A 12,841-nucleotide genomic window follows, 5' to 3' on the forward strand; every position below is an offset into this window, starting at 1 on the left:
CCTTCAAAATCAGTATGTCCAACAAAAAACGAAGCAACGACCATCTTTTCTCACAACCCTGTTCCTCCGGGCATAAGCGTTCTTTCCTTGCCTTGTTTACTCCCTCTAAGTTTTTTAGCCCTTTCAATAGTAATTCTTTTTTTCCATATTGAGTAGCATATCTTCTAGGAAGTCCTCTTCTTCTTCGTTGTTGTCTTCACCATCATCATCCTCTCCACCATATCCTTCTCCATCGTCACAACCGTCATCTCCACCACCACCACCACCATCAAAGTCTTCTCTTATAACATCATCATGCATCGTGAAAGCCCTTGCCTCCGTACTTCTCTCACCATGATGATCCCAAATCTCATAGTTCTCCATGAAACACCTTCTTATCAAGTGCGCCCTTATTTTATTTGAATCCTGGCACACTATTCGGTTTCAACAGTCACAACATGGGCAATATATATCCTTTGTCTGCTTAATCAAAGCATGTCTTTTAGTTGCTTCAATGAAACCATTCAATTCTTGTATGTAGCTGACTTCATTTCTTCTTTTTTTGTACATCCATGACCGGTCCATATTTAGTACCCTATATAAATGTAAAGAAAAGAAAAGCTAGCATGCATGAGAAAACATATTGTGTCACTGAATAAAAATCTATGCCCAAATTACTTGTAATAAATAAAAAAATCAAATTAGAGCCCAAATTGCTCCCCCCCTCTCTATATAGATCTCGGCGCAGAATTAAAATATAATGTTTCTGCAAAATTCCAATAGGCTTTACGGCTGAAGAGACTCAACCCACAATTCCAACTTGTTTGAAGGTTGAAAAGCCAAAACCTCCCCCTCTCTTGTCGTTTCTCTCCGGCCGCCAAGAGCTAAGAACGAAAGGTGTTGCGCGCTCGGTCGCGAGGAAGAAGAAAGGGTCTGGAGTAAGTTTTTTCAGGGGCGGTTGACTAAGCGAACCGTCTCAGATAACTCATTTGTTGGCGCGGTTCTGTTAAGTGAACCGCCTCTGAAAATCATGGATCTTCAGCGTCGGCTCACTAAGGACAACTGCCCCTGAAAATAGAGCTTCAGAGGCGGTTCACTTAAAGGAACCGGCTCTAAGAATTCAGAGGTAGTTTTCTTAACTGAACCGCCTCTAAAACGGTTGCATCAGAGGCGGTTCATAAGCTGTAGTGCCCAACGATGTTGTTAGAAATGGTTTCCTATGTGGACCGTCTCTTATGGAAATGGGAGGTGTTGCTGAAATTGATTTCTATACTAGTGTTCGATTTTATAAAATGGCTAAACAATGGAATTTAGATACTAATTTTAGCCAAGCTCTTGAAGTTGTTCTAAGTATAAATTGGATTCCTATAAATATTTATAATCATTATTGAATATTTAAGCACTGTAAATGAACTCAAATAAAAAGTTTCAACTACAAAGTTTTAAATCCTATCAAGGACTATAATGTTGGTATACAATGTGTCTTCATCCAAGACAGTTTGAAAAATTCAAAAAAAATTGAATCTCAACATAAGTGAATTTAAACAAATATTTGATAAAATAGACAACTTCAAATCAAAAACTTATCAACGAGATTAGGTGTGCAATTGGTATTGACTATGTGAACATGCAAGGTCGCTTAGAAATTTTGAATTTCAAAATCTATGAATTAAAACACATATTTTAGACTCTGAATAATTTTTTAAAAAAAACTTTCAAATACAAAATTGTCAATTGTATTGAGAACTACAACTTTGGTATAGACCATGTCAATATCCAAGATTGTTTGAAAATTTTTAATTTTAAATTTTAGTATCGGTGAACTTAATACAATGTTTGGGAAATTTAAACAATTTTAAATAGAAACCTTTTCATCTACAAAGTTTTAGACCACATTGAGGGCTACAATTTTGATACAAGTTTGTCTTCGTTTGAGTTCATATGAAAATGGTATGAATTATTTTTTTTGATGCAACTATTTATACAGATAGGCTCTTAAGAAATCCACGGCTGAAAAATGATTTTTAGAGATGAACGAGTAGAATGAGCACCTATGTTTATAGCAATTTTCATAGATGAACATCTTAAGATGCCTGTCTATGAAAATCGATTTAAAGAGTCAGGCATCCTAAGGTGGCCACCTATGTTAATCGATGATTTTTAGATGCAATTGTCATAGGAGCTCGCCTCTCTAATTGACTTTTAGAGGTGGGCACTTTGCTAGAGACTGTCTAACCATTTTGGAGGAGGTTGCTAAATGTGCTCACCTCTGTTAACCATAAATGCATCTAGGCCCGTAATTCGGTTTAGCAATTAATGACCATACAATCATTATGTACATGTGTTTTGTAGTGGTACTCCTTTAGTGAGGTCACAAAAATGATTGATATTGGACAATTATGGTTTTCATGCCTTGATTGATGATGTTCATTTTGGTTTTCAAATGATAAACACAAACGCTATGTTTAGTTCCCAAAATTTTTCACTTTCGTTTTTATTTAGCAACTATTGTCCAATCATGGACTAACTAAGCTCAAAAGATTCATCTCGCGATTTACAGACAAACTGTGTAGTTAATTTTTGTTTTTGTCTATTTTTAATACTCCATGCATGTGCTGCAAGATTCGATGTGATGGGGAATCTTAAAAAGTTTTGGTTTTTTGGGTGAACTGAACAAAGCCAAAGATTGGTGATCGACTAGTTCTAAGTGTCATCGGTGTTGAGGGACACTTGAGTAGTGATAATGTCATTGGTGTTGAGGGACACTTGAGTAGTGAATATAGATCTTTATATTTCCTTTAGTCGTACTATAAAGTGGCGTATGAACGGATTTGACCTAGTCGAGTATAGTGAGTGGATATGGTGCACACTTGTGAAAACAAGTAGCTCAAATGAAGCCCAAGGATGATCGGAATCAAAACCAAACTCAAAGGGCTTGAACTAGACAAGTTTGGTGGTGCTTACATGCCTGGCCCTGGGGGTTCAAGCTGTGCCACTGGGCCCTCGCGCGACGTCAAGGGGGCTAGTCCCATATATATGTAAGTTGTAGGTATAGGAGCCGTTAAGATTTGAAGAGGCACACATACACTATAGCATAAAAAAAATATCACTATAAGCCACTATAGCAACCAATCCATGTGAACGCTTGAGTCAATTTGGCTTCCGCGTCGGCGCGTTGTGTTTCGCCCTTCCACCGCGCGACTGCTGTTTCTTTCCCGCTGCGACCTGCGAGCAATAGCCTGCGCGTCGTGGCAGCAACTAGCCAGCGGCCGGCGGCGCCCAGACCACTCTACGGTTCAGGCCTTCCGGGAGGCACGACACTAGGGACAGTCGCAGACATCCAAGCCTACGTATCAAGATTTAATTTGTTCTTGTCCTCAATCTTTTTCTTGAGAATACAGAGATTTAGGTGTAACTAGAGGGTCTAGGCAGCAAATAATCATTTTCTCTAGTTCTCAACTTGGTAATTTACTAGCACTTCTTTTTATTATAGTGTTAAATTGAATCTAGTATGAAGTAATTTTCGTATATCTTATACATAAATTTCTTTCGTCTTAATTTAGTGGTTGAACTCCGGTCTTTGTTTTAAAAAAATAATTTCCATACACTACTTATTAATTTCTAAATTACAGTGAACTCTGCATAAGTAAATGTTAGAATTTTTTTAAGATATGATATGTATAACTTATTTGATAAGAATGTTTTTTTTTGCTTGCATTACACTTATGTTAAGTTGCAGATGCTCTAATTAAGCAGATGCAGAAAATTTTGTTGCACAACATCATCCTAGATGTTTGAGAAACGGCCAAGAGAGAGTTCTTTTGACCAGATCAAATTAAGTAACCGGTCACCATAATATGTCCTCTTGTTCGAGGGAAAGATGATTTAAAAAAAACGAATTAAATAGGACAGCTGCTGATTATATTAAAAAGAATAAGTCCAGACTGGACAAAACAGCATTACAACAACAAACTCTGAAGGAGTCAATGAAGACGACAACAACAAATTAAGAAAGCAAACCGAAGCAACTGCTAAGAAAAACCGACAGGCACTAACAACTAAACTAACAAGAGAAACATATGACTCATCAACATCAGTGGATTCTAGCGTAGAGGCACACAGAGATCCCCGCCACAAGATCCCAGAAAGCGACCTTCTGTACGCATAAGTGATTCAAGCAGATCCTTCTGTACGCATAAGTGATTCAAGTAGATCCGTTGGCAACAGTTCTTTGATGTACTCTGCATATTCTTAAACTACACTTTTATTGAGCTTTTCGTCTTTCCTAACAATCCCCAAATCATTTAGAACTTTGTGCTTTGGCAAGGCGTGGGCTTTGGCGAACATGATTTTGTTATAAGACTTATGCCGACGTCTTGTCCAGGTCACTAATGGTGTGGCGCGGAGCGACCTGCACAATCCATAGAAGTAACCGTCTCCTCGGCGCCTACGAAGGAAGTGACGAAATGACGACTCCATCAGCTGTTGTGTCTTTGCTTTTTTTAGGGGAACTGGAGCTTCATATTAACCAATAACAAGATTACAATCAGCGTACAATAACAACATTACAATATGCTGACCATATCAAACTTCTTTGGAATCGGGGTCGGTTGGCCCCGGCCCGTACCTGTATGCATGTCCTCTCCATACCTGTAAAGAAATCCATTTAGAATAATGACACGGTCTCCAAACCTTAATTTTGGCTCTTATTTTTATAAAAATATTTCTCAAAAAGTGGTATATATGTGTAATTTTATGAAAATATTTTTCAAGAGAAATCTATTTATATAGTTTTTATATTTTCAAATTTAACAACTTAAAAATTATTTATAATTTATATTCGCAATGTTTAACACAAACCTTGTCCAAAACGAAGAATGAAGTATAGCTAGGCCAGCCACAGAGCCCACCTATAATAAAAGAAAAACCCACACATAATAATTACTATCCGGCTGTTACTATGGGAGGGAGTAAAGCTAGATTCTTGTTTGCATCTGCTGGTGCAGCTTTGTTATCCCAAGGCATCTATGCATACTACAATAGAGCAGGTATTATAGTAGGCTGTAAACCGGCTAAATACGAGGTGGAGGAGTGAAGGAAGGAGAGAGGAGAAGCAGGCTGTAAGCTTATAGCCAGCTTAGATACCGAGAAACTTTGTGAGAGAAATAAGTGGATCGTGTATTAATAGTGAATAGCTAACTATTGTATGGGTAGGCTGCAAGAAGGCGGTGTATTATTAAACTTTGCTCGTAGGAGTGTAGTATTACATAAGTAACTTTGAGCTGGCAATGCAACAGTAATTATGGACTACTACTGCTAACTTGCTGGCCAGCAGCCAGCTTGCTTGCTATATTTATTAGCAACATTTTCTTAATTAGCGCCAGGATATCTCTCCTCTTCCAAAGATCTTAATAATAATTATACAATTCCACCTGCCAAGAGAAGACGATATATATATATATCACCTTGCTAGTATCGCAGTCCAGCTGAAAATGATCAACACTCGCACACTGTCACACAGTCGTCCAAAAATCCAAACCAATAGCTAGAGATCCACAATAAAAATGGTGTCCTTCAAGGCACGCCGGAGCGAGCCACAGCTGGTGTCGCCGGCGCGGCCGACGCCACGCGAGACCAAGCCGCTCTCCGACATCGACGACCAGCGCCTGCTCCGCTACTACGAGACGGTCGTCGGCTTCTTCCGCACCTGCCCCGGCCGGACCGACGACAGGAGGCCGGCCGACCTCAAGGGGGCCTTCAAGGCGGCGCTCGCGGAGGCGCTGGTGTACTACTACCCCATCGCCGGCCGCCTCAGGGAGGATGCCGGAGGGAAGCTCGTCGTCGACTGCACCGCGGAAGGCGTGGTGTTCGTCGAGGCCGACGCCGACGTGCGGCTCCAGGAGTTCGGCGAGCCGCTGCTGCCGCCGTATCCGTGCCTGGACCAGCTGCTCTGCGATCCTGGTGATGTCAAAGCCGTCATTGGCAGACCATTGCTCTTCATGCAGGTACCTATTATATTATTTTTATATATACGTCGTATACGTAGTTTGATTTCTTTTCTTTCCCTATATAACTGTTCTCCAAGTGGGTTCTATGTTTTGTCAAAATCTTTTAAAATCTTCTAAGAACGTGAGAAGTGGATATGGATTTCTGACATGTTTTCTGAACTAGTTTTTTTTTTAACGAAAATTCTGAAATATTTAACCAGATTTTCAGATATAATTGTAATTTTAGCAGTGTGCTACATCTTTAATTTGGCCTGAAAATTTAATTAGTTCAGGCAAATAGTTCATTTTAATAGGTCAAGAGTCAAGACTAAACTCCTGAAAAAGTAGCTTTTTTCAAAGTCAAGTTAGAAAGAAGTGGATGTTGACTCAAAAGGAGATATGATTATAGAAGATGTTATCGGCCGAAAAACTTTTTACATAGTAATGATTTTTTGTTGAAGTGCCTTCTTGCTATAAATTTAATTTGGAAAAAAGAATTAAACCAGTTTGGTCAGCAGAAAAAACCTGATACCTAGATATGGCAGAGTACCTTGTATATATAGGTTATAATCATAAAATATTTCTGATTTTTGGATATTTTCCTTTCTTTTATATATGCTTTCTATTGCACAGCTAGAAAGATTTTTATTTCAGAAAATTTTCTGAAGTTATTTGTAGTTCTGAGATATCAAAAATGTATGCACTGAATGTATAATAAGTAGGTTAACATAGGTAAAAATTTTCTTACCATAAGTGACTTGTTTTTTTTTCCCTCATATATAGGTGACAGAACTCAAATGTGGTGGATTTGTTCTTGGATTCCACATGTGTCATAACATCGCAGATGGATTCGGTATGATTCAATTCATGACAAGTGTAACTGAACTAATGGTTGAAGCATCCCCGAGCATTCTTCCAGTTTGGAAAAGAGAGCTTCTAACTACAGCACACAACACAAGCCCCATCCCATACCCAAACCCTGCATACAAACCACTGCTAGATAGCTTAGGCTCCACATCTGACGATGTGATGCTGTCAACTCCACCCGATCGCATGGTAGCCCAATACCTTGTCTTTGGGCAAAGAGAGGTGGCCGCTCTACGAAGCCACATACCGGAACACCTCGCCGATTCAGTGACATCCTTCGAGCTTCTAACTGCAGTCATGTGGCGGTGCCGCACCATAGCTCTGGGCTATGAACCTAGCCAGCGAGTGCGGCTTATGATCACCATGAATGCCCGTGGCAGGTGGAATCGCCACACCCTCATCCCATGGGGCTACTATGGCAATGCACATGTTTCTCCTATAGTGGAACTGACCGTCGACGAGCTCTGCCGGCAGGCGCTCGCCGACACGGTGGAGCTCGTGTGCGAAACCAAGCTCAGCGTGACCAAGGAGTGCCTAGCATCGATGGTGGATACGACGGCGTACATCCGTCAGTGTCCGCCTCTGACCATGGACAGGACGTACGAGGTCTCGGACACCAGATGGATTGCTGCCGGGAAAGGACTGCAGCTTGGGTGGGCGGAGTATGTGGGCGGCGGCATTCCACTCGCCGGCGACCTCACTTCAAAGCTGGGAAGCCATCACATGAGGTGCCAGAACGAGGACGGCGAGGACTCCACGGTGGTGTCGCTGCTGCTGCCGAGGCCGGCGATGGAGAGGTTCAAGAAAGAGATGGCTGTTTGGCTCAACAAGCATGACAAGAATCTCTAATTATACCCCCAGTTCCCTCTAGCAGCTATATGCTATAGGTATCAAGCTCTACAAGGATTTACTGTTGTGCTCAATGTATTTTTGTCGTTTTGAGATGGCTGAGTGTTTAGTCAAACACAGTTGGATTTCATTCTTGTTTGACTTCTGCAATGAGAAACAGTTGGATTTCTTTGTTCTTTAACTCTAGAGGACAAACAGTTGCACTGTTCTGATTCTTTAAATTTTGCAAGAACAATGTATTGCCGTTTCGCTAATTTGAAAGCCATGTTCAAATCTTCTTTTCTCTAATTTGGAAGCTAGTGGTATCATTTTGCTACTGGAATATGTAAATACATTCTCACGTTTCGGAAGTTCAGAGCTACTATCGTTTTGTAAACTAGGAGGGAATGAAGGACCCTTCCATCTAGGGGGCGCCACAGTAATAACTGGGCAACCATACATTAGCTCACTGGATGTTAAACTTGGTATCTAACAAACAGGGGCTCTAGTTTTTCCTTTCATTTCTACTTCTAACAAAAGCATCATGATAATGAAATGAAATAACCAAATCTGATTCCAAGCATTCAGATGTCAGACAGACATCTGTTGGTTAACAGCCGAACCAAAGTAATAGAGTTCCAAACCCCTAACACCAGCAACGTACGCCTAAGAGTTCAGTGACCACAAAAGCATACTAAATCAAGCATCATCCTTTTAATGTGATACATACAAGGCCATGAATATCGCCAAAGATTAGTAGCTGATGTTTCCATCACTTCCCTCGGACTCATCATCTTTCAGATTTCCTTTGACCAGCTGAGGTCTCTTCTCTCGTTTTGAGCATGAAGCATCAGACGTCGTCTTCCTTTTGATGGAGTGCGTTGGTGCTTCTTCATCACTTTCTTCTTCAGATGTCACATACTCTGCCTCCATAAGTAATTTATTCGCCAGCTTTGCGAGACCTACACCATCGCCACTTGCTCTTGCCATCAGCAAATCCCTATTATGCGGTACATGGGCATGAAACATGCCCACCAGCCATTCAAACGGTTCGTTATCACGGGGAAGATACGCAAGTATAGGATCTCTGTCCCTCATTTGAGCTTTCCCTTGTATCCTTCTGTTGATGGTCACAAACACTGAATCCTCGAATTGCTTATTTTTAATCCAAGATGGCTTTTCTCTATGGATCTGAAAAGGGACAGAGAATAGTGTAACAGAATTTCTTAGCTACCTCTTAAAAATATCTGAGTTACACAATTGAAATGATGATAAGTTGAAGAACTGATGGATGAATGTTTGAAACTAGCATATCACTATGTTACCATTTCAATCCAACTTGGCTCATAGGCCAATGAGCCACAGGTTAACCTCAATATTCTCAGTGCCATTGCACTCAACTCCTTTGCTCCACCATCATGTAATTCCCACCAGGAAACTACATACAGGACAAGAGTTAGCTTGTATACTCAACTAAAGAAGACATTGTGAACCATGACAAACAAATCGAAAAAAGCCTAGATGTTTTGTCCTGAAAGAAATTTACCTGGGTCAACATTCATCCGAGTACTAATGGCATGCACTGTTCCAAAACTCTCTGAAGCAGTGCTGTAAAGCTTCAATTGATGCACAATTTTCTCTTGTGTAGACTCATCTTGGTACATCTTACGCGCACACTCAACTAGTGCATCTCTGAAGATTTCTGTCTTTTCAATTTCATTTCTGTTTTGATAGTAGAACGAAGGATTCAAATAATAACCAGCTAAGTGCAATGGTTTCTTCATGTACTCATCCATTCTAAAATCTATATAGTGCCATATTGGCAAATAGTGCTCTTCCTTGTTTCCAAAGCGGAAGGCAATTTCCTTTTTAGCATTGACAAGTTCACCATATATGTATGCCATAGAGGGTTTGCCACTCCCCATCATCCTCAGAACCTCCACTAGTGGTTCAAAACTATTTATAGCATATAGCACATTATGCCAAAACTCATGGCTCACTACTAAATTATAGAATTTCTTGCCCACTGCTTCCTTCGACCACTTGCTGTCCTCCCATTCTTTAGAAACAAACATAGTCTTCAACTCAATCCTTTTATCATAAAGGCTCCTCAAGTTCAAGCAGCAGGTGGTGAAATAGGTTATCCCAACATGAACCAAATCATGCTGGTTGGTGAATTGGCGGGTCATGTCCAGCAAATCTGTTTGTGCATAAATAAAAGCTGTGAGTGATCTTGCTTTAGCGACTGTTTTCTTGATTAAACAAATATGCCCTATGTCTTCAAGCATCATATGAATGGACTCTGCAGCACAAGGAGTCCAAAATATGCTCGGTCTCTTTCTAGGCATTTTTGCTCCAATCTTATCCATACTAATGTCTCCAATGACCTGCACCACATTTTTCTCTCCAACTTCTTCAATACAAGAATCAACTAGTCGGCAAACAAATGCTTGGTCGTAGCTTCCTGAAGGTAGTTCAATGGAACGAAGGAATGAAACACCGTGAGAACAATCAACTGCCAAGTTTAACATCCGTCTATGATCATCATCAATCTGTGTATAAGCCAGAATAGAGCATCCTTCGGACATCCAGAATTTTTTCAGTGCTTCAACTGAACCATTGATTGCTAAAAGTTGCCTCTGAAGTAAGGGGCCATCAAGCTCACCAAGAGAGGGTGCCTGAAAACCAGGGCCGCATTGTGCAATTGCTTCTACCATTAAGTCAAAACTCTCTATACAAGCAGTATTAAAAGGAATCCCAGCTTCACTGAACCATGCAACCATGCGATCAATAGCCCTTCTCTTCTTTTCCATCTGTTCTGAATTGTTGATAGCTTGAGCATTTTCTCCTTTCTCCATTGCTTGCTCTGTATTTGGCACAGAAAGCATGTCAATTGGCCCATCAATACCTTGATCAACCGATCTCAAATGATTAGCTTGTGATGTATTTCCATGGTCATTGCCACCTAGTCTGCATCATACACTCTCGTCAGTCATGTAATATTTCACTAAAGTACATCAAGAATGGATAGCACAACGAGAGTTTCAGCCACTCCACAGAAGATGCCTGCAAGCTCCTACACAACTGGCTCTGCCATGTTTGGGTTGTAATAAAAAAGGATGAAAAGAGTTGGCTTCTCTACACAGCTTTTGTTGCTGTCATTAGGCAAGCACACTGCACAATGCATCTTTATTTTCTTCTGTCTTTCTCTGTTTGGTGTGTGGTTTGATAAAAATAAATTGAGCAAAATAGCAATAAGGATGCACCAAGAACCAAGTTTGGCACAGATCACTCTAGAGTGTAGACTCAGAATTGTCACAACAAATGCAACTGCTTTTGGGTACTTTTGTTTAGTTCTTCATAACTGGCCACAAACCATTGTCATATAGCCTAAAGTAGGCCATATGTTGAAACTTGGATTAGCAAAATTACAAAGATATTAATTGATATTAGCAGGGTACTAAGAACAGCACTAGTCAAATAATAGTTTCGCAGCATCTGGTATTTTGGAGAGTATGGTAGTGAAAGCAGCAATCATTTTCCCTGCATTTGGCAATCTTCTTTCATCTTGCCGACCTCAAGCATACTCCATTACTCCCCCGCCCCGCCCTGACCACATATACTCTCACACTCCAAGCTGCAATTCGTGTAACTAAAACCCTCGAATGCATTCTGGAATCCTGAAATTCATGGACAGCTAGGCCGTCCCCTACAGTCGAGAGGACAAACTAACAAGCAACGCAGACAAATTAACCCACGGAAATCCGTACCGAAATTGAAATTAGCTCGAACGGGAAAGATGGGGGAAAAGGCGAAATCGCATTTAACCAATCCACGCAAAGAGCAAGCAAGAGCGAGGAAAGAGGAGGACCTGGCAGAAGAAGCGACGGCGTCCATTGCCAGCTCCACCGCAGCCGAGAAACCCAACCGGCCGACCAAGGGGTCGAGAGGATAAGGGTTGGGCAATGGCCTTGAGGACGTGAAATGTTGCCGTGTGGGTGCGGCGGGGGAGGGAGGGAGGGAAGGGTTCTTGGTTTCCCGCCGTTTCGCCAATGAGTTAGGTTTGGTTTCCCGCCTCTGCTGGCGGCGGTGGTGGGTAGTGATTGCGACGGGGTAACCGGAGCTGTCCTCACTCCTCAGTCCCTGACTCCGTGTGTGTGACCTCTTATGTTTATAAAAAATATTTAAAAGTTCCTCAAAAAATATTTAAGAAAAATTATATATATATTTATATTTATGAAAGTATTTTTAAAGACAAATATATTTATATAATGTTCACATTTACAAACTCAACAATTTAAAAGTTATTGAAGATTTATAATTTTAATATTTGATCTAAACCTTGTCCAAAATAACTTTTAACTCCTATACGGAAGGAGTCACCTAAAATCTAAAAACTTTTTAAGATTTTTCGTCACATTAAATATTTCGCCACATACACGAAACATTAAATATAAATAAAAATTACTAATTGTATACTTAGCTATAATTTGTGAGACGAATTTTTTATTCTTAATTAGTTCATAATTGAACTGTTAAATACATACGCAAAAACTTTTCAAACCTTAGCTGAGCGAATGCTGCCTTGATTGGGCCCTTTTTTTAGGGGGCATTGGATGGGCTGGGCGTGGTCTTGCAAGAGAGTGCTTATTGTCTTAGGCCTTGTTTTAGTTTACTCCACAAACTCAAAACTTTTCAAGATTTCTGTCACGTCAAATCTTGCAGCACATGCATAAAGCATTAAATATATATGAAAATAAAAACTAATTACACAGTTTGCCTGTAAAACGCGAGATGAATCTTTTAAGTCTAGTTACTCTATGATTAGACAATGTTTGTCAAATAAAAATGAAAGTGCTACAGTGTCAATTTCTCAAAAAATTTTGGAACTAAACAAGGCCTTATTGAGCATAGCGGGGGGGAATCCAATTTACCTTCATGGAGTTATCATAATCATTCTATTTATTCTCTATCTAAAAAATCAGTTTTAAATCCTCTCTCAATTCTTAAAATGTTTTTTTGCACCTTAAGAGCTTTTAATGGTGGTTTTGCTCATGTGGCGCTACGCGTCAAAGGAGTAAATCAATCTAAGTTTAATGTTCAAGGACATAAATCAAACTAGTAATATTTTTAACAAATATATCCAAATATTCACAAAAACCTAAATCTTTTGAAAATAT

General features: G+C 40.1%; 2 protein-coding genes across 2 annotated transcripts; one reads left to right on the forward strand and one right to left on the reverse strand.

The window, feature by feature from the left end:
- On the forward strand, positions 5,544 to 7,936 carry LOC8083882 (acyl transferase 1). The gene is made up of 2 exons (XM_002464744.2): positions 5,544 to 5,984; positions 6,750 to 7,936. The coding sequence occupies exons 1-2, from the start codon at positions 5,544 to 5,546 to the stop codon at positions 7,680 to 7,682; spliced, it is 1,374 nt and encodes a 457-aa protein (XP_002464789.1). The 3' UTR covers positions 7,683 to 7,936.
- On the reverse strand, positions 8,210 to 11,688 carry LOC8083606. The gene is made up of 4 exons (XM_002467337.2): positions 11,533 to 11,688; positions 9,208 to 10,631; positions 8,987 to 9,099; positions 8,210 to 8,852 (listed from the first exon to the last, which is right to left on the reverse strand). The coding sequence occupies exons 1-4, from the start codon at positions 11,556 to 11,558 to the stop codon at positions 8,415 to 8,417; spliced, it is 2,001 nt and encodes a 666-aa protein (XP_002467382.2). The 5' UTR covers positions 11,559 to 11,688; the 3' UTR covers positions 8,210 to 8,414.

The sequence above is a fragment of the Sorghum bicolor genome, chromosome 1 (assembly GCF_000003195.3).
Source record: "Sorghum bicolor cultivar BTx623 chromosome 1, Sorghum_bicolor_NCBIv3, whole genome shotgun sequence".
Lineage (NCBI taxonomy): Eukaryota > Viridiplantae > Streptophyta > Magnoliopsida > Poales > Poaceae > Sorghum > Sorghum bicolor.

Coding starts and splice junctions, on each gene's coding strand:
- LOC8083882 (XM_002464744.2), top strand. CDS start 5,544: ATGGTGTCCTTCAAGGCACGCCGGAGCGAGCCACAGCTGGTGTCGCCG. Junction 5,985..6,749: donor GACCATTGCTCTTCATGCAG/GTACCTATTATA, acceptor CCTCATATATAG/GTGACAGAACTCAAATGTGG.
- LOC8083606 (XM_002467337.2), bottom strand. CDS start 11,558: ATGGACGCCGTCGCTTCTTCTGCCAG. Junction 10,632..11,532: donor GCCGTCGCTTCTTCTGCCAG/GTCCTCCTCTTT, acceptor TGTATGATGCAG/ACTAGGTGGCAATGACCATG. Junction 9,100..9,207: donor TCGGATGAATGTTGACCCAG/GTAAATTTCTTT, acceptor TCCTGTATGTAG/TTTCCTGGTGGGAATTACAT.